Source organism: Vulpes vulpes, chromosome 3, assembly GCF_048418805.1.
Source record: "Vulpes vulpes isolate BD-2025 chromosome 3, VulVul3, whole genome shotgun sequence".
NCBI classification, from domain to species: domain Eukaryota; kingdom Metazoa; phylum Chordata; class Mammalia; order Carnivora; family Canidae; genus Vulpes; species Vulpes vulpes.
This window is the reverse complement of record NC_132782.1, coordinates 149,771,340-149,798,110: the sequence shown is the minus strand read 5'-3', so window position 1 is coordinate 149,798,110 and position 26,771 is coordinate 149,771,340. Positions and strand designations below refer to the sequence as shown.

General features: G+C 50.0%; 1 protein-coding gene across 6 annotated transcripts in view; it reads right to left on the bottom strand.

Moving 5' to 3' along the window:
• The window catches only part of PTGER3 (prostaglandin E receptor 3), a 185,258-nt gene extending 159,252 nt beyond the window's left edge, over positions 1-26,006 (bottom strand). For all 6 annotated transcript variants that reach the window (XM_072754878.1, XM_072754875.1, XM_026018091.2 and 3 more), the window contains exon 1: positions 24,970-26,006. In XM_072754878.1, coding sequence (XP_072610979.1) covers positions 24,970-25,878 — 909 coding nt within the window. In that variant the 5' untranslated portion in view covers positions 25,879-26,006. The remainder of the gene's footprint in view (positions 1-24,969) is intronic.
• Between the last annotated feature and the right edge of the window lie 765 nt (positions 26,007-26,771).

Genomic DNA, 26,771 nt, shown 5'->3' with positions numbered 1-26,771 from the left:
TAATTTTATAAAATTTTTCAAAACAGTGATGAACTAAGAATCAGAAGAAATAGATTGTACTGCTGGCTCCGCCACCCTGCGTGGGTTTAGGCAAAGCCACTTACCCTCTATGCTTTCATAAACCCACTAGGAAACAGAAGTGCTGGCCCAGGAGGCCCCTTCCATATATCTCTGTGGTTCAGTTTTTTTTTTTTTTACAAAGTTCTGCAGCAAGGCTGCAAAGTGAACAAGGATTTAATGCGAAAAAGAGAACCCAAAAGGTAAAAGGGTGGAAACAAAAGACAAAATTTCCCTTCAGGAAAACCCCAAAATGCGTCTTTTGGAAAACAGAGGACGCAGGAAAGTCACGAAGTTAGAAAATGGACAAACGAAAACTACAAGGGGCTGGATTCATAAAGCTTTCGGGGAAGATATTTTTTAGAAGTAGCTGACTTCGGCAAACACACTGACCAAGAGGTAGAGACCCACCATGGATCTGACTCAGCTCTGCCTCTAGGCTGGGGTCCAGTTACCTAACTTTGGATCTTAACGTCTCCCTTCTCCAGAACATGATTAATACACGTTTACTGAGTATCTGCTCCATCTAGTAACGCAGCTGCAAAAATAAAAATGAGTGAGAATAATTAAAGTCTTCGATATACAAATTATACGTCTTCCCAAGCCCCAGGCTATTGCCCTATTGCGTATGCTTCCAGAAGAGAATGATCTGACGTTCAGGGATGGAACAGCGGATGCTTGCGGAATACTAGGGAATGAACTGCTAGAAATATATGTCTGCTTTCCTTAAATTTCTGCCCAATAGGGGCACCTGGGGGGCTCACAGTGGAGCATCTGCCTTTGACTCAGGGCGTGACCCCAGGGTCCTGGGATTGAGTCCTGCATCGCGCTCCCCTCCCCATGGGGTGCCTGCTTCTCCCTCTGCCTGTGTGTCTCTCATAAATAAATAAATAAAATCTTTAAAAAATTTCTGCCCAATAGACTGTATTTTTTAAAAGGCCCCCCCAAAAAAAACCTCTCACATTTGAACTTTAAAGATGTTTGCTAACGCAGAACCATCACGCGATCGCCGCACAGAGCACCTCCAAATCATAAAGAAGCCGCAGGCCGCCACCGCTTTATTTAGTGCCTGGCAATTACCGTCTCCTTTCAGGTAGTACGGATGGTGGCTTCTGTGCGACCGGGCTGCAGTATAGGCCATTCCCTACGGTACGCCTAGATAAATACCTTTCTGTTAGAACAACAGTCAAAAAAACGTCAATGATTAAGTAAGTATTCAGATTCTGGCTGAAAGGGGCAAGTTGATTCCTTGGATTACAGGTGATAAATTAGCTTTGTGCGATACATGTCAGAAGAGCTCTCTTGACTACATTTCAAACCTGCGTATCTCAGATGCCAAGTGATAAAAGTCTAGAAAATACGTGTCTGCCAAGTTTAAAGAACATTCATCTTTGCAAATACTTAGATTTAAGAGTTTTCTTTTTTTCTGCCAAAATGCAGTTTCCTCTAAACCCCAAATGCTGAATCCCATCACCCACTCAGAGATCCACTGGATCCACTGTATTGGTGACAATCACAGCACACAAACTTGTCCAATCACCGTATCATACACTTGGAACTAACGTAACACTGTGTGTCAACTACCCTCAAGAATTTTTTTTTTTTTTTCTGAAGAGTAGCGAAATGATTAAAGAAGGAATCAGAGATGTGGACCAGGTTTTGTGTGCAGGGATATTCACGTCCAAAGAAAACTAGGAAAACTGAAAAGGCCAACAATAAGGCACAGGGCACAGTTCAAATTAATGGGGCATCCACTGATTTGCATAACGTACATGTATTTCAATGCTGCCATCTAAAATTACGTTTTTGAAAAATATTTCATAACACGAAGAAATACTCAGGACGTTAAAAATAAAAACAAATGAGCATTACATAGTATAATCCAATTTTAAAGACATCTCCAGGTGGGAATTAGGGCAATTTCTATTTTCTTCCCCAAATTCTCCATAATAAATGTGTCATCATTTGCACACCTACAAAAGAAGCATTGAATGTAGAGTAGCTGGAAGCATCCATATAAACAATAAATATTAACTCTTAAATAGTTGATTGGTAAGATGTTAGTGTCACGATCCAGCCTGGAACCATCACATGGTCATTTGTTTGAATTCTTAGGTAGTCGACGTGTGCATAATTTAACAACTAATAGGTAAACAGTCTGACACTATAATTGATCCGAATGTTTAACTTAATCATCAGATTCATCAGATTCATTATGGTTTTATTAAAGGGAACGTGATGTTCAGTGGTCAGTTACTGGCTTCTGTGATTCATGGACAGCACAGCCACCACATGTAGAAGAATCTTTCCCTGCGCCGCAGCCAGTACGCAATGCAGGCTGATTGTGGTTCTAACCTGATATAATAAATTCTTATTTAACTCGATCTCATGTCAAAACGACACTCCCTTCTGGAGCTCTGCTGTGGGAGGACTTGATCTCATCGGGGGATCCGCATAGACACATGTGGTACTTGGGATGAGCACTGGGTGAAGAGGGGCAGGTTGGGGTCTCTCTCCATCCATGGTCTCCGACCTTCCGACCTTGTGTCACCCCCTAGTCACCTCTCTGTCTCTCCTTCATTCACCACGGTGGCTACCTCACACATCCTCCACCGTCCTTCACCTCCCAGAGGAAACCCCCTGTCGAGGGGCCTCTCATCTCCTACCACCAAGCTCAGCATCCAAGGCCAACGTTCCTCCTTGCCTCTCATTCAGACAGAAGAGGTGTCCATCCTCTACCTAAGACCATCTATCCAGGGCTCTATCTGCGCCCCGGATCTTATCCATCACGAAGGCCAAAGGCCTTAGTTTGTCAGTTATCTCTTTCTTGTTTTATCTTTAACTTTTGGCTTTTTCCCAAAAAATCACAGACTCAGATCACATTAACATATCTGAATTTCTCCAACCTCGAGAAAATACAAACGCCCCTGGAGTTCTCATCTCCCTACATACACTGCTCCACGAGTTACAGCTGAATTCTCAAGAGTTGTTTATCTTCCTTATCTGTACATTCATTCTTCCTTTTTAAAGATTTTATTTACTTATTTTTTATTTGGGAGAAAGCGAGGGTGAGAGAGCATAAGCCAGGGGAGTGGCAGAGACAGGCTCCCCACCAAGCAGGGGGCCTGGCGCGGGGCTGGATCCCGGGACCCTGGGATCAGGGCCTGAGCCAAAGGCAGACGCTTAAGCAACTGAGCCACCCGGGTGCCCCCTCAGAGTGATTCGTAAACGTACTCTTGCCTGGCGTCAGTGCCCACACATCCTCAAGAAGTGCGACGGCCAAGGCCACCAACAAGGTTTTCGAAATCCTCTAGACACTTACAAAACTTTCTGGAAACAACCTCTTGCCTAAGACTCAGGATGTCAAATGTCCAAGTTGCCATTTCCAAATATTCCCAAGCATTCAAGCCGCCGTTTGGTTTGATTTCTTACCAATCTTCCTGCCACCTGGGCGATCCTTCGCAGTCTCTTTTATGGCTCCTGTTTCTCTACCCATCCTGAGAATGTCATTGTTTTGGGCTCCATCTTAAATAATGGGAGGTTGCCTCCCTTTCTTGCTGTGCATAGACCCGGCGGGTGACCTCTTCTACCCCAAAGACTTCAAAATCCATCCTCGTGCTACAGTGACACCTCTTCTCGGAGCTCCAGACTGACTAATTTAGCTGCCTGCAGCAAGCCCAGCTCTGCTTAGGTGTCTTACATCAAATCCAACCGGCTCCAGATTGACATTTGTATCTTCGTCAAAGCTGCTTCTCCACCAATCTTCCCTATTCCAGCGAACCCAGCTCTCTGAACCAGAAACCTAAGAGCTCTCCCGGATTCATCTTGATTCGTCTCTCGCTGTCTCTCCCTGGCCTGTCTCTCTCCCCCTTCCACCTCATCATCCGTGCTCCTCACATCCAACCGATCACAAAGTCTCCCATTACCTTCTCGATGTGTTTTAAACTATCATTTCTCTCACCTCCACTCCCGCTGACCCTAAACCCGGACCACCCCCCTCTCCCGTCTGAACTACTGCAATGGTCTACTACACGACCTATGACCCTCCATCCGGGGGCCCCTCCGTGCTGCTTACAGGGGATGCTCTTAAAATGGAAAGTTGACTGTGTTATTCCACTTTGAAAAGTTCTTTCAATAGCTTCTCATTGCCCTGAGTAAAGGCTTTCAATGAACACCCAAGTCTCCTCCCCACCACTCAGCCCCTGCCGAGCTCAACAGCCTAAATCCTCACCATCCTTGCCCTCACGTCCATATTCCAATCACCTTGAACCTGTCTGAGGTCTTTAAAAGTGTCGGTTCATCTTGCTCCTGAACTTTCACAAACGTCGATCCCTAGGTCTTATAATTCTTATCCTCTCCTCTACTTCACTAATTCCAACCTAGTTTTTGTGTAGACTTGAAATATCAAGTTTATCTGGTGTTTCCCTTGCCAAAAGCCTAGTAGATAAGTTTTTTTTTGTTGTTGTTGTTGTTTTGTTTTTTTTTTTTATAAGTTTTGATATAGACTCCCCCAAATTCTCTACTTCCCTTATTGCCCTGAAATATTTGATATTGTTGCTTGTTTTTTTTTTTTTTGTCGTTGTTGCTTGTTTTTAACATCAATCTCTCTTAATAGACATTGCTATAAAAGTAGGGATGATTTCAGTCTTTTTAGGTGTATCTGAGGAAGGACCTAGCCCAGAACTTATTACATTGTAAATTTATAAATATTTTTGAATTAACCAACGAATGGATGAATGGTAGAAAGAGGACTCCTTAGGGTGCCTGGGTGGCTCAGTCTATTAAGTGTCTCCCTTCGGCTCAAGCCGTGATCCCGGGGTCCTGGGATGGAGCTCTGCATTGGGCTCCCTGCTCAACGGGGAGCCTGCTTCTCCCTCTCCCTCTGCTGCCCCACCTGCTTGTGCTCTCTCTGTGTCAAATAAATAAACAAGATCTTTTTTTTTTTTTTAAAAGAGTAACTCCCTTCCATTTGGGGGTACCAGATTCTAGAATTTTTATCTAATGTATGAATCCACCAATATTTATCCCTACTCAAGTCTTTTTGTTGTTGTTATTGTTGTTTCTGTTATTATAATTAGCCCAAATAACAGCTTCAATTTAGGTACTAATGAATTTTAAGTCCATCTTATCCCTCGTGATTTTAAGTAGAACATTCATAGTTACAGCAGTAACCTGGAAGAAGCTGGAGGGCTGGGTTGTAGAATCAACAGAAGCAAATATTTAAAATAAAACATACTAAGTCTATGAGAAAGGAAGAATTCTTGGTGTGTATTTAATGACGATTTTTCCAGAAATAGACCTCAAGACAAACCCAAAATAAGGCATGCATATCAATACAGTCTGTAATAAGTCTGTAATAATATCAATTTATGATATATAGTAAGTCAAATTTCTTTTATTATTGTAAAAATGTCACATAGGATGCTAGTGCTCCTTGCTTACGAAATTCTTGCCCACAAATATGAGACTGTATCCTGTAACTGTAGCATAAGGAGTACTTGAAATACCCTTCAGAGTCTAAGAGAAAACACATCGAGAGCAGCCTCGTGACACACCTTCACAATCAGTCTTTTCTACACCATGTATGTGCCCGGGGAAAACTATTAAGTGCCATGTGTCACTTGCATTATAAATGATAAGCTTTATTTTTCAAAAGGTTCTTCTGAAAAGATTGTGCTTTTTGTTTTCAGAAAATCAGACTTTACAAAATCACTTGAAGTTCGCACTTATAATTTTGTACCAGGTGTGAGGAAAGTTTAAAGAAGACTGAATTCACATTTCAGGGGATGTAGGAAAATGGAAACTTGTAACTTGTTCATCCTCCATGTTCTCCCCCCTTAGGCTGCTTTCGTCTCATCTGTTGGTTTAGTTGGATTGGTACCATTTGGTCTGACAGCTCAGTAACTAATAAGAACCAGAAGAAAGCAAACATGAGGGCGAAATCTATTTTTCCCATGACTCAGAAGCCAAACTCCTCTGAGGACTATGGATTCCTAAGAGAAGATAACCAAATCCCAACCAAACCCATTAGCTTCCTCTCTCCTTAACATGTGAGTTCCATTAAGGCATTTTCACCCCACTATTTAGCTTCCCAGGGAAGATCTTCAGCAAATAATGACAAAATCATTCCTATTACTATCTTAGGGACTTTTACTGACTTCATTTTAGTCTGTATTTGATATAAGTATTTTCATAAATGTTTTTACAGGAATTAGTGAATACATTTTATTGGGATTTCCAGCTCCCTACCCACTGGACCAGAACGGTTCTGCTTTTGTCTGTTTCTCTAAAGAGGTTTTTTTGAAATCGTTTCTCTAGCTAAAACAATTGGAAAGTCATTGGCCTAATGCAGCTCTGTCCAAAAGAAATATAACTCAAGCCACAAATGAGAGCCACATGTATGCTTTTAAAGGTTTATAGTAACGACATTTAAAAGAAGCAAAGAAACACGTAGAATTGATGTTAGTAAAATATTTTAATTTACCAAATATATCTGAAATACTATTCCCGTATGTAATCAATATAAAAATCGTTGAGGCTTTTTTACTTTTTTTTTGTACAATAGTGTTCAAAATTTGATGCGTATTTTATCCTTATATTTGTATTTCACACTCTCAATCTGGAGTTATCACATTTCAAGTGTCCAGTAACCACACGTGGCTAGTGGCTACCACAATGGACAATGCAGGTCTAGGGCTTTATACTTTTTTCTTTTTTTTTTAGAAAGAGAGAGGGAGAGTGCATGTGCATTGCATGAGCTGGGAGTGGGGGGTAGAGGGAGACGGAGAGAGAAAATCTTAATCAAGCTCCACACTCAGCATGGAGCCAACGCAGGATTTGATTTCACAACCCAGAGATCATGACCTGAGCCAAAATCAAGAGTCGGACGCTTAACTGACTGAGCCACTCGGGTGCCCCGAGGGCTTTATCCTTTTTGAGGGCCTTTCACATACATTCTTTCAATTAAACTGCATAGGTGTCATCTGTAGTTGGATGAGACCCAACGCTGGCTGCCTACCCAACATCCATTCTTCCATCTTCCCTTCTCACCACTACGTGGATTTGCATTGGAGCCCAGGTACCCCAGAGTGACCTTATCGCTGAATACTAGAATGTGTCTGGATCGGGGATGATGAGGTGACCCCAGACTGGGCAATGAGCTCTGAGAGGAAGTTCCCTGAGGATATCTGGGAAAAAGTTTCTACATTTTTTTAGGATTGAGCCATAGAAAAACACCGCTTCTTACTCCAGCTAGAAGTGAACTAGAAAGACATGTAGACTAGTCTCCAATAATAAACAGAGGATACACTGCAAGATACCCAGTGAATACCTGAAACCACAGAGAGTTCCAAACCCCATGACTACTCTGTTTTTTCCTATATACACATACCTGTGATAAAGGTTAATTTATAAATCAGGAACAAGAAGAGATTGACAACGATAGCGAATAATGAAATGTAATCATTGTAAGAACACAGTATAATAAAAGTCATGTCAATGTCGTCTTTTTGTCTCAAAATATCTTATTGGACTGTGTTCCCTGTCCTTCCTGCCATGGTGTGAGATGGCAAAATGCCTGCATGACGAGATGAAGTGAGGTGACGCAGGCGTTGGGACGTAGCGGAGGCTACTCCTGGCCTTCTGACCATACGTCAGGAGGAGGATCATCTGCTTCTGGACCATAGTCCGCTGAATCGTGGGAGGTGAACCTGGGGATCGAGGCCGGGGGCGGGGGAGGCTGCTGTCCTATCGACCACCCTAAAACCGGAGGAGAACATGCCCTCGATAGGAAGCGGCCAACGCTGTGGACTGCAGAAGACGGGACAAGCCTCAGGCCTGGACGGCTGCTAAACTTCTGGATCAGCCAACTCTGAAGGCTGCCCTAACTCTGGATTTGCAGTTATATTTTTGTTTTTTGTTTTTTTTTAATTCTAGAGCCAATATATTGTTTCATCTCTAATAACAACTGAGGGCAAGATAATTATACTGAAACTTCTGAGCATCTTTTGAAGCGTTGTTTTCTCCTTTCTTTGTTATTTTTACTATTCCCCTATTGTTGCTAAAATTCCTCATTGTTTAGTTGTTATCCCCAGGGCACCTTCCTAAACACCCTTTTTTTTTCTTCTTCTTCTTCTTTGGACACCAGACAGCAGAGCAGTGGTTTCTAGTGCTTGCTCCCGCTTGCTTTTCGGTAACTACTCTCTTCCATTACAAAAACAATGCTGTGCCTCCCCTTCTTGTCTACCCTAAAGGTATTTTTTTTAATCTTTCTAAGGATTTTTATTACTAATGACAAACATGGAAACAATTAAAAGTAACACATAAAGGAAAAGGTTTTTTTTTATTTTTTTATTTTTTTTTAATGCTCACAAGTTGCACTGCATCAAGAGTACACAGTATTCATTAAACACAGCTGCCTTGGTGGCTCTGGCATCAAAAACACTGGGGTCTGATTTGCTCAGCACCATCTACAAACTCTGGACCTTAGAGCAAGTGGCTTACCCAGCTAATGAAAAAGTAAACTAAAATAGATATCATCCACCCTGAAGGATTTATGCGCAGATTAAATCCACGTACTATTGGTACAACTCTCTAGGCCAGGATTCATACGTCAATTTTCTGATTCCAAATTAGGTGTCTTTTTCACTTCATTACAACCTCATTTTTTCCGTTTGTCCCATCATCATCACGTATTGAGTGGCTGCTACAGGCCGGGAGAATTTATAGACTAAATAAGGCGAAGTCTCTGTTCTCAGGCACTTGACAGTGTACAGTGAATCAGGCAAATCGATGAATATTAACAAGAGGGAGGCCATACAGCTTAGTCATTTATCACATAGGCTATAAAACCAGACAGATCTGGATTCGAAAGCCAGCTCTGCTTTCTGTTAGCTACGTGGTCTGGGAGACTTGCTTAACATCTCCAAACTATTTCCTCAATCTGAAAAAGGAGATAGCAGCGTCCTTCCAGCGTGTTGTTGACAGAATGAAATGAGATGATGTCTGTGAAATGCTTAGCGCAGGGCCTACTGTAGAGTAAGCATCTGTCTACTGTGGGCAATCGTCCTCACTGGCGTACTAAATATTATGACAACTGGAAACACAACTGTGCATAATTAAGCGACCAGGGTACACGCAGGCACTGTCAGGAAGAGAGGAGGGCATTTAAATCCGTCTGCGCGACCAGGGAAGCGCTGCCCTCTAAAAGAGCCCATACTTCTGGAGAGTTCTGAGAGACAAAGCGTTCCTACCGCTGAGTGGGAAATGGCATGAGTCGCCCTGGGAACTGCACATTGGTCTTCAGGACTGAAGGCGAGGATGCTGCGGGGAGGGACCGAAAATGAGCGGTCGGTGTGGCCAAACCCAGGATCTGAAGGATTAAACCTAAGCATCTGGAGCCTTTTAATCTGGGGGAGAGGGCGCGCCATAGAAATAATACGCCTGCGTTTCTTGGGAGAGAGTCGCTGTGAGCGCACTGAAACCCGCTGGCTGGGGCTTTTTCTCGTCTCCACAATTACAAGAAGGAAAAAAAAAAAAAAAACAGATGAAAGCAGGTTTGCAAGACTCCCGATTGCACTATATCATGCTGCAAGTTTTAAGACTGTCAAAACAAATTTTCTAATTTTGACTGCGGTCAAACACTTTCCCACTAAGCAAAGAGAACTCAATAAACAGTTTTATTTGTTTTATAAATAGTTCCGTGAAAAGAATAATATTTGTGAGTCGTACTAGCTGGAAAATGTTTGCCTCGTAAAACTTTATCACTGCATGTGAGTGTTCTAAGCCCGAAAAGACAGATCACTGCAGGCAACTGATGTTGTACCTTCACCGAAAACACCTCCCACGTTGCAGGTGTCGTGCCGAACGGAACCTTTTAAGGGTTTTCTGTAGGACAAGTGAAAACTCTTCTCACCTTCTAGAAGGATTTTCGTAGTATTTTCTAGAAACCCAAGCTCCTAAGAAGGCCAGTCAGCTAATGGACCAATGAGATTCTTCAGGAAGTCTTTAATCCCTGTGATCATCCGACCCAGCCAACGTGCGTGATTTTTGACCACTCTCATTCCCTCTGTTCTTTTTTTGTACAATTTCAATAAAGTCATAGGGCAGCGTTTTAGCAAACCGGTAAAGGTAGAGACAACCAATAGGAAACAGAACATTATCACATGCAAAAAAAAAAAAGCCTCATGTCTACCAGTTTCTAGGGGTATAATTGGAGAAAGCTGCGGAATCCTTGGAATCTTAGAACGCGCACCTGGAAAAGAGGGATGGAGAACACCACACCGAAAAACTGTTGTGAAACCTAAATCCAATGACATTTTAAAGGGCCTAACACAGTGACTCTCAAGTCCTCGCACGTAGCAGGAAGCGTGTCTTCGATTTGTGCGTCTCCTCGCTTCCTGCCCTTGTCTCCTTTCCACTCCAACTCGGTAAGTGCCAAGCACACACACGCACATGCAACCTACATGCACACCCAGGCCTCGACAGACACAGTGTTAAGGTCCTGATGGCTCTGAAAGCAAACTAGATGGCGGCAGTGAACCCCCTCCCCTTCTTACGATTCATACCTCAAGGTCGAAGAACCTTCTCTGCATATATTCTAAGTGGGAGAGAAATCCCAGCACCTCACGTCCTACTATATCACCTCCTAACTCAAAACCAAGATGCTGCAGGTGGCCGATCCCTCTTCCAGCGGCCTCTTGATACAGCCAGGGGGTAAAAACCCCAAGCTAAGGCAGTCAGGTCTGCACCCAGGACTTTGAGTCTTGGGACACAAAGAAGGGAGCTCTGAGGTTCTGGATTCTTCCTGGGGCCATCAGCACACTGTCTAGCAGCAGGGCCCCGGCAGTGTGGCCTGATGCCCCGCAACCAGGGGAGCCTGGGCCTTGCTTGTCTTCCAAGCCTGGCCTGGAAGCTTCTCATGGAGCCCGTGAGTCCTTCCTACCCTTTTCACATATGTCCTGGGTGCTTAGATTGAGCCTGTTGTTCATGACCAAGACCCAAGTGTAGGCAGGAGGCTCGCGCTCTGACGTCAGAAGACATCCCCAAGCTTCCTGAAACTGATCTGCGGCAGAATTTAATTAGAAATAGATGCTACAGGAAAAAAAAAAATTCAAAATGTTCCCTAATGTCTTTTATAGGACAAAAGCTAATATTTAGAAATTTACTTCTGGATCCAGGCAAATCTTCGGCCTGCTCTTGGAGGAAATTACTACCGTGAATAAATCCAAAATCTGCCACCCAGCACGTTGGCCGTTAGTACATCCACTGATTTATAAAGAGAAAGTTGCCAGATTAACATCAAACCCAGGCTACAACTCACCCTTTATGGCAACATTGAGAAAGAACTATTTTATTCTCTGGTCCTCATCTCACTACAGCGTTAATAGAGTGTGAGCTTTCAGAGCCTCCTATGGCTACCTCTGTTCCGTTGTAAACCTCACGTTACGCTCTTAACCCGCTTCTGGACAACGCCCCGAGCCTCAATCCTTGTGGCCTAACAAAATTCACATTCGTCTTTGAAGATGAAGCAGGGTCCTGAGACTTCACGCCGTGTGTGACCGTTGCTTGCATTCACAAAACAAAACAAAAAAACCATAGTGAAGATGAAAGACGTCGAAACAGTACTTCGAGGTGACATGACCTCTGAAACACTGCATCGCTCTAAGAGCAAAGTTAAAGCCCCACACGCGGAGTGTAAATATAGACCTATTAGCCAAAAGCTTTGAACAAAAAACCCCAACAACATAGGACTTGGCCAAGGAGCTGTAAAGCTCTGTCTTAAAACGATTCCTTAGAAGAAGAGCCGGAATCAGGGATTCTGACCCCTTGCAAGACATCAACGCAAGGGCCACCCAGGGAGACGGTCCTGGTTCGGTTCCGGAGGGCCACCTCCGACCTTGACGCCCCTGCACCTTAAGGGAATCCAGGAATTCTCTCCCTGTCTGTCTCTACTTCTAAGCTTAGCTTGCTCTGGATCTTCTGGGGACCATGATTCTTACGACATCCTATTACTTCATAAGCAGACGTGCTTACTTCTCTTTGTCCGGGCGACTATTCTGATTTATGTCTCGGGGGAAAAAATAGCACCGATCAGATAAACCTTAATCCCGCTCTGCCCATTATTAGCTGCGTAAGCTCGCAGCAGCGGCCTCCTTGTCAAGGAGCCAAAGGGAAAGCCCAGTGTGGACGGAGCGCGGCCTTACTCCCGGAGACCCAGGAAGGAAGAGTGGACCCTATTTCTTGTCAGAGTCACAGGGCAGGAGTAGAGAAATCTCAGGATGTCTTATCAACTCAATCTTGCAATCCCCTTGTGTGAAGCATCCACTTCCCCACCCAGCCCCAGCTGTCGTCACCTCTCACCTGGACAACGTCAACAACGTCCATCTGGTCTCCCAGCCCCTTTCTGCAATCCAGGATCTCCCACCTTTCTGCAATCCAGGATCCTTTAAAAACGTGAGTCCAGGAGCATCACTGCCATGATTCAAACTTCCCGGCATTCTCTTAAAAGGACATCAAAGCTCCTTAGTGTGGCCCGATGCAGCCCGGCCCCAGTGCCACCTCCGACCTCAATGCACGGAACTCCACTCCGTCGTCCTCACCTCGCCAGCCCCCTAAGTCTTCTCTCTGTCCCTCGGACACACCAGGTGAGGCCTCTGCTGTCCCCTCTGCCTGGAACGCCCTTCCTGTAGGTCACCCGGACCTGCCTCCTTCCTCCCTGCAGGTCTCAGCTTGCACGCACCCTCTCAGAGGCGTTGTTCCCGGACAAGGCAACCCGCACACGTTTCCGAGGCCCCCGAGGCCCCCGGCACGTCTCCCCGCTCCTGCCACTGTCTCTCTTCAGGTTTATCACAGCCCGACTGCTGGCGCGTTCGTGGAGGGCCCGTCTACTCGGGTGCATGTTCCCTGCCAGCGGGAAACTGGCCTACGGCGCTAGTATGGTTCGAGCACCTGGTGCTGTGCCGGATGCATCCTGGATACCTCACAACCCCAAAGCACGACGGGATAAATGAATTCTCAATGGTCCTCGGCCTCGATTCTGTGTTCAAAATTGACAATAGAAGAGAATCCTGCTGCTTTCACTCGCAACCTCAAGTCTCTCTTAGGGAATCACTCAGTAGACCGCGCACTCCCGGGGAGAAGGCCGTGGCTCTGTGCCGTCAGGTTGCGACAAAATGCCCCGCACACCCCTGATAGTCAATAAAGTGTCACTTAAATCAATCGATGCATCATGGCTCCTGCCCCCGCCACTGCCAAGATAGTTTTGTGCTATTTTGCCGTTTGTGAATTTAGTGGAACCCCTTGATACCTAACACAGGAGGATTATATGACTTGAAACACTGGTCTCTAAATAAGTTTAGTTATTGCTCCATATAAACCAAGGACTGGCATGATCCACACTAAATCAGCCAACACGAAGGAATTAGAATTTTTATATATTTTTAAAAGATTGATTCCTGAGCGACACAGAGAGGGGCAGGGACACAGGCAGAGGGAGAAGCAGCCTCCCTGCAGGGAGCCTGATGCGGGACTCGATCCCAGGACCCTGGGATCACGACCTGAGCCAAAGGCAGACGCTCAACCACTGAGCCCCCCAGGGGTCCCGAAATTTTTATAACAGAAACAACAAGGTGAGATGAACTGAGCTATGTGATGGGCCCTGGCTTGGAGAAAACAGCTTGTCCTCTGGCTCCCAGCTTGGCTGCTTACTGGCTCTCCTCTTAAATAAATCACTCAACTTCTCTTTAAAAAAAAAGGGGGGGGGGGAATCCCTGGGCGGCTCAGCGGTTTAGCACCAGCCTTTGGCCTGCGCGATCCTGGAGTCCCGGGATCGAGTCCCACATTGGGCTCCCGGCATGGAGCCTGCTTCTCCCTCCTCCTATGTCTCTGCCTCTCTCTCTGTGTCTCTATCTCTATCATAAATAAATAAATAAATAAATAAATAAATAAATAAATCTAAAAAAAAAAAAAAAAGAAATCACTCAACTTCTTTCAGCTCGAGTTTCTTCCTTGTCTGTAGACTGGAGCCAATTATACCTACACCTCAGGGTTATCGTGAGAAATTAAAACCAACAAACAACTGTTCCTAAGGTGGAGCCCAGTGTAGTACGCGGCCGTAGGAGGATTCTTGGTGCCCCTGGAAAGGCAAAAAACTTCCTGGAAGTAAAGGTGTTGAAAGCTTAAACAATGTCACCGAGAATATTCTAGAAAGACCTCAAACATTCGAGGAGTTGTTTTACTGAATGACCTTCCTAAGCCAAGAGATTTTACAACGGGAACCTCCTTATTTTACAGCTACGCAACAGGAGCGTAGGAAGGCAACACAACTGGCCCACGATGAACTCAAGTGCCTATTTCTGGCCTTCAGGGCGATGTCCCCCTGCCCTCCTCTCTCCCTCGCCCTCAGCCTCTCCGGGACTCCTAACCTTTCTCGACATTCTCAGACATATTCCTTCCAACAAATACAGGTTTAGGGACCATTCCTAGCACGACGGGTTCAATGGCCTCCCCTGCGCACCTGCACAGACCCCCCCACACTCCAAATTCTATGCCAAACTGCGTCTCTCTCTTTTCCAGCAACTTAGGGGACAGCGAGGTTGTCTAGTGATGCCCCTACACCTCGCTGTGGCCAAAGCACCTGCAGGCTCTGAGTCCAGGCCACTTAGCCATCGTCTCCACCTGCGGTGCAGAGCACAGGGCTCGAGCCCACGGAACCCCTCGGTTGCCCTCTCCATCCTGGGGTCCAAGCGTGCAGTCCGGGCTCTGCGATGGCCCCCCTCACCTCGAAGGCCGCCTGCCTTCCCTCGGGTCCGCTGACGCCTCTGCTCTCCCCCCAGGGCCTCCTCCAAGTGTCAGCCTTTAGGCTTCTCCTGAGGGACACTTCCTCAGCCCCTACCCCCTGGGACCAAGGAGGGGCCTCAGCGACCCTTTCCTGGGTGACACGTGGAGGGCGCAGAAGCCAGGCTCCCCGTCTCCGGGGCCCAAGGGGCAGAGCAGGTGGCACAGGCGCAGGAGCACAGACCCTGGTGAGGTGGGCTGTAGCCAGAGCACACCCCCCCCCCGCACGCCTCCCCTCCTCTCCCCCTCCTCCCTCCCCCCACGGCAGAGGCCCTGCTCTGGGCCCTGTGGCCTGCAGCCCTGTCCTCGCTGTTGGGCCCCCTGGGGGAGGCAGGATGGCCTCAGAGTCCCGGAGTTGGGGGGGCTCGATTGCTCTCCGAGGCCTCCCCTCTGCAGGGCCTCCCCTCTGCGGTGCAGTCACCCCTGCGGGACCCTCCCCATTGCAGGGTCCTCACCTCTGCAGGACCTTCAGCAGGACCCTCCCCTCTGCAGGGCCCTCCCTTCTGCTGGGGCCTCACCCCTGCAGGACCCTCTCCTCTGCGGACCCTACCCTCTGCGGACCCTCCCCACTGCGGGACCCTCCCCTCTAAGGGACCCTCCCCCCTGCGGGACCCTCCCCTCTGTGGACCCTCCCCCCTGCAGGACCTCCCCCTTGCAGGACCCTCCCCCCTGCGGACCCTCCCCTCTGAGGGACCCTCCCCATTGCGGGGTCCTCACCTCTGCAGGACCTTCAGCAGGACCCTCCCCTCTGCAGGGCCCTCCCTTCTGCTGGGGCCTCACCCCTGCAGGACCCTCTCCTCTGCGGACCCTCTCCTCTGCGGGCCCTCCCCACTGCAGGACCCTCCCCTCTGAGGGACCCTCCCCCCTGCAGGACCCTCCCCTCTGCGGACCCTCCCCCCTGCGGGACCCTCCCCTCTGCAGACCCTCCCCCATGGACCCTCCCCTCTGCGGGACCCTCCCCCCTGCGGGACCTCCCCCCTGCGGGACCCTCCCCCCTGCTGGGGCTTCACCTCTGCGGTGCTTCACCTCTGCGGGGCCCTCCCCCCTGCGGACCCTCCCCCCGTGGACCCTCCCTCTGCGGGACCCTCACCCGGGGCCCCAGCCCCGCCCGCCGCCGACCACCTGGTCACCAGCTAGGACGTCTGGCTGGCTCAGATGGCTACTGAGCCTCCGGCGGCCTCTGTTTCACCATCTGTCTTCCAGCATTTTCTACATTAACGACAGGCTTCTTTTTTCCCGATTTTCGTGAGTCACACCAACAGAAGGACATTCTCAACCACAGAAGATGACACTTTGGAATTTCAGAAAGTAGGGGGAAAAAGATCCAATCTACTACATTCAGGAATCAAATATTTCCCCGAAATATCAACAGATCGGTGAAACGTGTATCTTTTAAATTACGCCTGATTTTCTTCGGAGGGTCAGTGACTGCTTAAAATGAGTAGGCTTCCAGGTCTAACTTGACCTTCTATTTTTGCACTTTCAAGATTTTAAAAAATAGTACTGCTTGTGCCTCCATTACCTGACCTTTACCTAAATTGGCCAATTTCCTTCTGTCTAACAGAATGAAGGCGTGAAAAAGCAAGCCTCCTCTTCCATCTCTACCGTTAGCTTCATTTTTAGATTCATGGATCTTCAAACGCCTCCTAAAAATCGGTACTGGTTGAGCATCTGCCTTTGGCTCAGGGCGTGACCCCAGGGTCCTGGGATCGAGTCCCACATCCAGCTCCTTGCAGGGAGCCTGCTTCTCCCTCTGCCTGGGTCTCTGCCTCTCTGTGTCTCTCATGAATAAATAAATAAAATCTTAAAAAAAAAAAAAAAGAGGTGCCGAAATCACTCAATGAAATGTCCTTCTTATGACTGCCACCCAAAGACCATCTAGGCGGGCCAGCGGATGGGGAAATCACGCTCTGCTATTTGTAGACTAGAAATAGTAATGGTGCCTTGTCAGGACCTGGTCAGATTGTGAGACAAATGACATCTCGGTGAGTCTCATACTTGGGCCTCATTTAAGGATTGTGTAAACTCAGTCCGAGGCTGTGAGTCAGCGGTGGAAATGCTGTTTAGCCTAAACACTGGTGATCCACATCCACCCTTAAGAAGTCTGCGCAACAATGCGTCCAATGACAATAACTAGAGGCACAATTAATCTGACTTAAACACTGATGCGAGGACAGGCAGGAGTGTACAAAGGAGTCTCTGACCGGAAAACCAGGGGCCACCTTCTAGACTTGTGGCAGAGGGCTTCAGAGGGCGAGGCAGTGGCTACACCTCCAGGTTTAGGGAAAGGGGAGAGGGGACCCAGCATGTTTTAGATTTAGAGAGTTAATTAACTGGCAGCCACGAAGGGAAAGGAGCCCTGAGCTGACGAAATGCAGAAGAGAGATGGCCGCAGGGGAGGGGAGGGGAGGGGGGTGAAGTATTATAATACCTTGTAAAAATTTATGCACTTCAGATTTACTATTTTTCTTGTTTTATTTTTTTTTCTGAAAAGCTCCATCCTGTACTGCGCATTTCCCCCCAGTGAACTATAACTAATCGAGCTGTGAAACATCACTTGTCTCTTTTCTTCAGCTTCCTGGGGGCAAGGTCTACCTGAACACAAGAAATCAACGCTATTATCCAGTAGAAAGAGCATCATATAGTATTCTTAAGGCTAAAAGGATATTCCCAATTATGCTCCCACAGATTTACACTGGTTCTCATTACAGTCCTGTGAAATGGGCTGGGGAGGTGTTTTTCTTCTTATTTTCCCAAAGAGAAGCAAATAGTTCACAAAGATAACAGGTGAATTGTCTAAAGTTACACCATTAACTGCTTATGTAACTGGGACCAGGTAGGGTCTTCTGAATTGGGCGCTTAGATTTCTAACCAATAACCAGGTACCGGGCATACCTGGGAAGGTGCGCAGTTATGGCCATTGCAGGGAAAAGAGAAGACACAAGGGGAGCTGGACCTGGTCTCAGGAGGCCAAGTAGCCCACGGCCAAGGGAGTGTGACTCAGCCCATGAGTGGGAGATGCAAGGCAAGTGCTGTGGAGCCCAAGGGCCAGAGCGCCCAAGCCCGGCTAGAGAGGATGGAGGCGTCTTTGCCAATCAAGCGCCTCCTAACCTGAGAGGGCGGGCAATCCGGGAGGGGCGACTGCTGGGCAGCCTTCGCCCAATGAATGCCGGGTAAAGTGGCCAATGACCAAAGGGAGAGACAAGCGTTCTGAGTAAAGAGCACAGAGATTTTCTTGCATTCAGTGGTGCTACTTCTGGGTGTGTGTGTGTGTGTGCGTGTGTGTGCGGTGCCACCCTCGCTACAGAAGCCACTGTTGCCCAACTGTTATTTCTGCATAAGAATGACTTACTGTATTTACTGTAAAGTACGGACATATACTGAGCGGTCAAGAGCGCAGGGGAGCCCCAGGGGAAATCAGGCTCCTTTGGTTCTCTTCTTTAATCTAGGAAAGTTGGAATTTTCTAGGGAGAAGGGGTACTCGAGACGCCATCTAACAATCCTCAAGAAATACTGTGTTTCGAGGAGTTGAAATACAAATGTCCTACTTCTCTCTGTGATATGGAATTGAGGAAAACGAGAGAGCCAAAATTTGACATGCTGCAGTTGTAGACCTCTGAGGTTTAAGGCTTGAGTGAGATAAACGTGGAATGCTGGCGAATTACAAAAAATATCACATAAATGTGCGGCGTCTGGGTGGCTCAGTGGGTTAAGCGACTGACTTGGTTTGGCTCAGGTCCTGACCTCGGGGTCCTGAGGTGGAGCCCGGTGCGGTGTCCATGCTCCGCACGGAGTCTGCTGGAGACGCTCTCCCCGGCCCCTCCCCTGCACACACTCCCTCTGTATATATAATAAATTAAAAAATCTTAAAAAAAAATACTACACAAATGTAATGAGTTCAAGGGAGGACTTCCCTCCTGGCTTCCCTGCAACGCGAGGCTAGAACTGGAAACTGAAACATGAGCCTGAACCCCTCACTACCACCCCCTCTGCACCCTGAGAGGAATCACTGCCTGTGACACATGGGTGCAGTGCACAGTCCTGAACGTTACTCCAAAAAAACTGAACTCGTGGAAACTTTCATAATTGATTTCTTGACCTTTACACCTTTTTCAAAAGAGAAAGGCCAATGAGTCACAATTATGTTACAACTCTAGACCATCTGATTTTCTTCAAATAGAATGGCTTAAGAACTGTTTAATTCTTAGCTCCCTCTGTTATGCTCAAAATAAAAAATCTACATTTTTGAGCCCTGATTTCTCTCATTAATCTTCAAGTTATATTGGCTTCTGGATATAACATTTTGATAATATGCCATCAGCATATGTACTCTGTCCAAAACCCCAGTGACTCATGAGCCTGTCCTTACAAAAAAAAAAAAAAAAAAATTGGTAACCCAGTCCCCTTTCCACATTTCCCATTCCTGTTTCCCATTTCCCATTCCTGTTCATTGAACCATCATTCTTCCGGTAAGAGAACTTGAGAGTAACATAGATGGGAAAAATACCCTAAATGTCTATGAGTGCTACCACCATACTTTACAGATAAGAGGGTAACAGGTTGCCCAGGGCCCACTATTAGAGCTAGAATTCCTGTCCTCTATCTAAGCAAAAACGGACAAATCAGCAATAACAGAAACTGAAAATAAACTAAATCTGGTTCTAATATTCTTTATTCTTGAGTTCTCTGAATGATGTAGAAAATAGTGGCAATCTCACAGGATGCATTTAAAATGGGATAATGGATGTGACAATAGTAACTGCAACAAAGAGGACAGATGCAGAAAAAAACATTCATAATCACTCCTTAAATCGACCATTTCTGATGGGTTAGTTCTCTATTGCCTTTCCTTCTCTGACTCATCTCTTCCCACTGTCTCTACCCTAAAGCCCTGACTGACTTTGCAAAAGCAACTCATGACTGATCTCTCTTTCCCATTTTCTAGCCCCAGTCTATCCACACCCCGCAACCCTCTCGACCTTGTAAAAACCCTCTCCCCTATTCAGAAGCCCCAAATAGAGGTCCTGTGGTTTACTGGCAAAAGAATGCCGTCCTCATCCCAGGTTCATCCTAACAACCTCAATCTGATCCCATAAACCTTTTCAAAGCGTGTTTCCAGGGTTCCAGTGAGTATGCTCTGTGCTGGGTCCTGGGCACAGTCAAGGTCAAGCTTTGCCATCTCACCTCTTCCCTGAAGTCTACTCTGCTAAATTCAGATGGACGTTCCTTCCAGAGCCACAGGCACTAATCACATCGACTCTTGCACTGTTCTCTAATTGTCTCACTCATAAATGTAGGGATTCTGCTTCTCTGAACAAGAGTATAGCTCTCTGGCCAATTTTAAGTAAGTCTCTTTAATATCCCTTCCACAGTGCCTAGGCTGTATTGTACTAAACAAACAAAGTAAAAAAATTCTAAATAATCTCAATTCTTATAAAAACATATTAGAGAAGATTTTTCCTATAATGCCAATTCACAGGTGTAATCATTTTCCCTGAAGCGACATCCTAAGGCAGAAATTTACAGGCAGAGACGAGCAACTCCGTAGTACTTTTCTGTATAATAAACAGGATTACCTCTGTAATCTATCGCCTGTATTTATCACACGTGGTACACTGAAGGCCTGTTTCATTTGGTCAAAATATATCAGTGATTCTTTAAATTTAAAAGCAGTCACATTGGGGTGCCTGGGGGGCTCAGCGGTTGAGCGTCTGCCTTGGGCTCAGGGTGCAACCCCGGGGTGCTGGGATCGAGTCCCGCATCAGGCTCCCCGCAGGGAGCCTGCTTCCCCCTCTGCCTGTGTCTCTGCCTCTCTCTCTCTCTCTCTCTCTCTCTCTCTCTCTCTGTGTCTCATGAATAAATAAATAAAATCTTTAAAAAAAAAAAGCAGTCACATCCACATTGTGAAATATGTTCTTCTACTGAAGCATCTCTGTGTGCGTTTGTGGACACTGAGCAGAATTTATAGGCTCAGGATGGAAGGCAAAGGTTTCTACGGCTGCTTTTATCCAGTTCCAAAGTTGTAGATGAGAAACTTTGTTCCTCAGACCTCACTTTTCACAATGTCAGTTTTATATTTACCATTTTTAAGAGAGTTGCACTGTTAGCCACGTTCCACCTGTTGGGGGAGTGTCAGGTTTACACAAACACAAAATGTACTCCTGGCTTTTTGTGAACAACCCCCCGAGGTGATTCTTGTTTGTGGAAACTTGGCTATCATGTCTAATAACTGGACTATTTGCTGAATTAGGTTCATAAAAAACTAATAATAAAAAGTCGAAAGGACTGCGTTGCTGAGTCAACTGACATTCCAATAGGATTTGATGCCACACATTAAACATAAGGCAACTACGAATTGTAGATCGTCGATCACACTGACATCATTTGCCCCTGCATTCTCAATTTCACATCTCCCACTATATTTTGTGAAGTTTCTGGGGAAAAGAAAAAGTAAAAAAAAAAAAAAGTTTTGTTTGCACCACAGATAAACCTCTATCTAGGTATTAAATAGTAGAAACTTGTTGCAGGTTGGATGTTTTCTTATTACGGTATTTCTTCTCTGCTAAGTTTTCCAGCAGTAACATTAAATATTATTATAGTTGTGATAGTCTTCAAAATGAGACATACTCAGGGTCCTTTTAAGTAAGGAGTTTGAATAATTAGGTTAGTGTCCTATGCCCAGCTCAACAAAAACGAACAGGGAATCTGTATTTTCTTGTAATTATAAAACAGTTGTAAAAAAAAAAAAAATCTCACTTTAACATTAATGACTAAAAATTCAATTCACTAACTTCTTCTAGTGTTTTTATTCTTACAGTTCCCTAACCTGTTGAGACAGCAGTTTTGCCAGTTTCTTTCCTTTGCAATAACTTTCTCCTACAGATTTTTCTGAAGATACTTGAAGCTTTAACTTGGATGGTGCACAAAAGAGAAGACTAAACCATTAACTTGGGTTTAAGAAGTACCTACTTTGGAAACCATGAATTTCTCCTCTTTGATATGATTACACGTTGACTTTATTTCATTTTAAGATCAATGTTTTTATACGAACCAAGTCAACACAGTGTCCAGTAAAAAGTTGCAAACCAGTTAATATTTTCTGAAAGCAGAAATTAAATAGGAGCAGTTACAGATATGTCTTTCTTAAGAGAGAGTGGGTTTGGCCACCCCAGCTCACAACTTTCAAAACTGACCTAAATTCTTAGGGCTACGGTGCCCGAGGCATTAGAATCGCGCTGCTGAAATCCCTACACACTGTATGGTTTCTCTCTGTCGGGTTCACTGTATAGGTAAGCATTTTATTCACATGATTTAATCGCATTTGTTTTAGGATAGAAAGCGTGTGATAAGAGCAAACTCAAAGAATATAAAGTGCCTGATAAGAGCAAACTCAGCTTCAAATGGCAGCTCTGAAAAATTCAGATACTCTGTTCGCTTTTAAAGTCATGTTAATGATTAGCACCTTAATAAAAGGTTTAGTTTTTAGAACTCTCCCCACTTCTGTTTGGCCACCTATATACTCCATTCCTCAACCATAGAAGTAAATGTGTCTAAAATTGGTGCTGGTTTTGATAAGCCACGGTGGTGACATCAGCCTGAGTTCCAGCCCTTGGAACGCAGAACCGTGACCACGCAGTGACTCGTGAGCAGCTAGGTCCCAACATAACTCTCCTCGTCACCACATGTCACTGATTTGAAGCCAAGACTTGTGCTCCAAGTACTACTACACCAGTGAAACCCAGGTATCCTTGGAATATCCGGTTTGCCAAATGCAGGAGTGGGAGGGGAAAAGGAACTAAGGTTCTATTTTTAAATACAACAAATTCAAAACTAAATGTGCTGCGCGCGGCGACCTCAATATGCTTAATACCACTGAACTGCACGCTTAAAAATGGCAAGTTTCCCGTTAGGTATATTTCATCACCAAAAAGAAAGACTCCGTGAGAGTGGTTCTGAAAACCGTGTCCACGGATTTCAGAAGTGTCCCCCGACAGTCTAAGAAAGTCCCAGGTCCAAGGCACCACCTGCTACCCCTGACACAACGACCAGGTCCTCCTCTCGAGCCTGCGGCTTGGAACCTAAACAGACACCTGTCCATCAGGTGTTCGTAACCAACACTTAGCCACAGAAATCTCTAGCTAAAAGCACCACACAGGAAAATCTGGAAAGTGCCAGGTTGGGTACTAAGGACACCACTAGCTCCCAGGCTGTGCGGCTCTGCAAGGAGCCAGAAAGTGCGGCCCCCCTGCCGCCCGACCCCCAGTCTCAGGCCTGGCCCCCAGCTGCCCTGCCCCTTGCCTGTCCCGAGGGCGGTAGGACCTCGGGGGATGCTCAAGGCAGGCTCCCTCCAGCCTCCCCGGGGGCGCTGGTGCAGATGGGAACACTGAGGCTCCGGGCGGGAGGGGGTCTGCATCCCAGCCCTGCGCTCACAGGCTCCGTGGTCCCCGGCAACACTGCTTCCCCGAGCCTCAGGTGTCTCATCTGAGGAATGGGGATGGAAATAGTAGCAGCTTTGTGCTACGGGGTTAATGAACCCAAGGCGCTTGGGTTCATTCAGCAAAGCACGTTGCAAAGCTGCAAAGCGCCTGGCACGGAGCGGGGCCTCCATCGCGGGTAGCCTTAGCAAGTCCAAGCAAGTGGGTCTGGCCCAGTGCCGGGACCTCCTAGCGTAGCCGCCGCTCTCTGGACGTGTGCAAGTCCAAGCGCTCACAAAGGACTCCTTTTTCTTCAGCTCCCCCCGCCCCAACCTGCACTCCCTGCAGCCTCACTGCTTGCTGCAATCTGTCCCGGGTCACCCTGTGTCTCCAGGCCTTTCCAGCCCTTTCCTTTCCCCCCTTCTCCCCCCTTTACTCCTGTCCCCTCCAATTCTTGGATAACTGCGGTGGCACAAGCGCTGAGAGTTCCCGGGCCCTGGGGGCCCGCAGGCTGGACGTCCCTTACAAACGCTTCCCGGAGTGGGGCCGCAGCGCCATTCCAAGGGGCTGTGCTGCTTCCAGTCCCAGCGGGCCGCGAGCAAGGGCGCGCCCTGGGTGCCACCGGGGCGGGGGGGGGGGCTGCTCTCGCCTGGGGTCCCCGCCTGCTGTCCCGCTAGGGCCCGGCGTGTGACACGGAGAAGGCGCTCAGCGCCCGCCCAGCCATTCTGCTCCCGCCGCACCCGGTGCGCGCCCCCATCTCCGCCCAGGCGCTGCAACGTCCGCGGGGCGACCCCTGCCCTCCGGGGCCTCTAAAGGTGCTGGGCTGGGCAGCCGCGGTGGCTCACAGGGCGTGATCCTGGAGACCCGGGATCGAGTCCCATGTCCGGCTCCGCGCATGGAGCCTGCTTCTCCCTCTGCCTGTGTGTGCGCCCGTCTCTCTAACGTTTCATGAATAGATATTTAAAAAAAAAGAAAAGTAAAGGTGCTCGGCAGGTGGATGCGAGCTCAGAGCTCAGTTGCGAGGTCGCCGCCGGGGGGGACTCCGTGCGCCCCTGCAGGTGCTGCCCGCGCAGGGGCCCCCGGTGCGCCCCCGCGGCCCCGGGACTACGTGCGCCTCTGCAGGTGCTGCCCGCGCTGGGGTCCCCGGTGCGCCCCCCTGTCCCCGGGACTCCGTGCGCCCCTGCAGGTGCCGCCCGCGCTGGGGCCCCCGGTGCGCCCCCCCCCCCCCCGGCCCCGGGACTCCGTGCGCCCCTGCAGGTGCCGCCCGCGCTGGGGTCCCCGGTGCGCCCCCCCCCCCCGTCCCCGGGACTCCGTGCGCCCCCGGGACTCCGTGCGCCCCTGCAGGTGCCGCCCGCGCTGGGGCCCCCGGTGCGCCCCCCGCCCCCGGGACTCCGTGCGCCCCTGCAGGTGCCGCCCGCGCTGGGGCCCCCGGTGCGCCCCCCCCCCGCCCCCGGGACTCCGTGCGCCCCTGCAGGTGCCGCCCGCGCTGGGGCCCCCGGTGCGCCCCCCCCCCGTCCCCGGGACTCCGTGCGCCCCTGCAGGTGCCGCCCGCGCTGGGGCCCCCGGTGCGCCCCCCGCCCCCGGGACTCCGTGCGCCCCTGCAGGTGCCGCCCGCGCTGGGGTCCCCGGTGCGCCCCCCGCGCCCCCGCGCCCCGCGCCTCACCAGCAGCGGCGTCCAGCACACCGACAGCACGCACAGGATCCCCGTGAGCTGGATGGCCGTCTCGGTGGTGATGCGGCCCCACTGCGCGCCCGACTGCGCCGCCGAGGCCTTGGCGCGGCAGCGCGACACGAGCGCCTTGATGGTGGCCAGGTTGCAGGCGAAGGTGACGGCCAGCGCCGCCAGCCCCAGGAAGGCGAAGGCGGAGGCGAAGAAGAGGCCGCCGCGGTCGCGCGGGGCGCCCGTGCCGTTGCCCGCGCCGCCCGTGCTGATGAAGCACCAGGTGCCGGGCCACTGCACGGCGTAGCGGCCCACGCCCAGCACCGGCAGCAGCGCGAAGCCGAGCGCCGCCAGCCACACGCCGAGCAGCAGGGCGCGGGTGGCGCGCGTCCGCAGGTGGCTCGCGTACCAGTGCGGCGCGCGGATGGCCAGGGCGCGCTCGACGGCCATGGCGCTGGCCACCAGCAGCGAGGACAGCCCGAAGGCCGTCATGGAGAGGCCGAAGAAGGTGCACAGGCGGCCCGACGGGTCCAGGTGCTCCCAGCGCCGCTGCGACAGGTACACGGCGATGACCACGGGGCTGGTGAGCAGCTGCCCCGCCAGGTCGGTGAGCGCCAGCCCGCCGATGCACAGCAGGAACGACTGCCTGCGCCGGCTCTCCCGCCGCCGGTAGCTCCGCGACACGAGCAGCATGGCCAGCGCGTTGCCCACGAAGCCGGTGAGCAGCATGGCGATGGGGAAGGCCACCGACACCGCGCCGCAGTCCTGGCCGGCGGCCCGCGGCCCCGTCGCGTTGGCCCGCGCCGCGGCGGAGCGCTCGGCCGCCCAGGGGCCCGGCTGCAGGCCCGGGTACGAGTGGTTGAGGCGCGGGCACAGCGGGGGCGCGGCCCCCTCGGCGCGGGGCGCCCTCATGCCGGCGGCGGGCGCGGGACCCGGCGGCGCCCCGGGGCTGGCGGCGGGAGCGGCGGGCGCGGGCGCGGGCGGGCGGCGGGGCCGGCGGGGCTGCGCTCCATGCTGCGGGCCGCGCCGTCGGCTCTGGGCTCCGCACGCCGCTCGCCCGCGGGGCAGGGGCGCGCGCCGGGGACCGCCCCTTGGAGGCGGCGGCGGAGGGCGGGGCCGGGCCGGGCGCGGGGGGGGGAGGGGCGGGGCCGGGCGGGCGGGGGAGGGGCGGGCTCCGGCCCGGTGGAAACTCCTGGCGGGGAGAAGGCGGGGGGGGGGGGGGGGGGGCGCCTGCCCGAGCGCCGGCGGACCCCTCCCTGGGCGGACCCCCCTCCCCAGCCGTGCTCCCTCCCTGGGCGGACCCCCCCCACCCCAGCTGTGCTCCCCTCCCTGGGCGGACCCCCCCTAACCGTGCTCCCCTCCCCAGTTAGTACCCCCCTAACCGTGCTCCCCCCCGCCGACCCCCCCTCCCCAGCCCGTGCTCCCTTCCCTACCCGACCCTCCCCTCCCTAGGCGGACCCCCCCTAACCGTGCTCCCCCCCGCCGACCCCCCCTCCCCAGCCCGTGCTCCCTTCCCTACCCGACCCTCCCCTCCCTAGGCGGACCCCCCCAACCGTGCTCCCCTCCCCAGTTAGTACCCCCCCTAACCTGCTCCCCCCCGCCGACCCCCCCTCCCCAGCCCGTGCTCCCTTCCCTACCCGATCCTCCCCTCCCTAGCCGGTGCCCCCTCCCTGCGCCTCCTCCCCCTCCTCTCTGCGGGAGGAGCGCCCACGAGCGGCGGGGGCTGAACCGTCTCCTGGCGCTTCCCGCACCTCCGGCAGGTTGCCCCCCCCCCCCCCCCGCCTCCCGACCTGGCGGCCGACGCC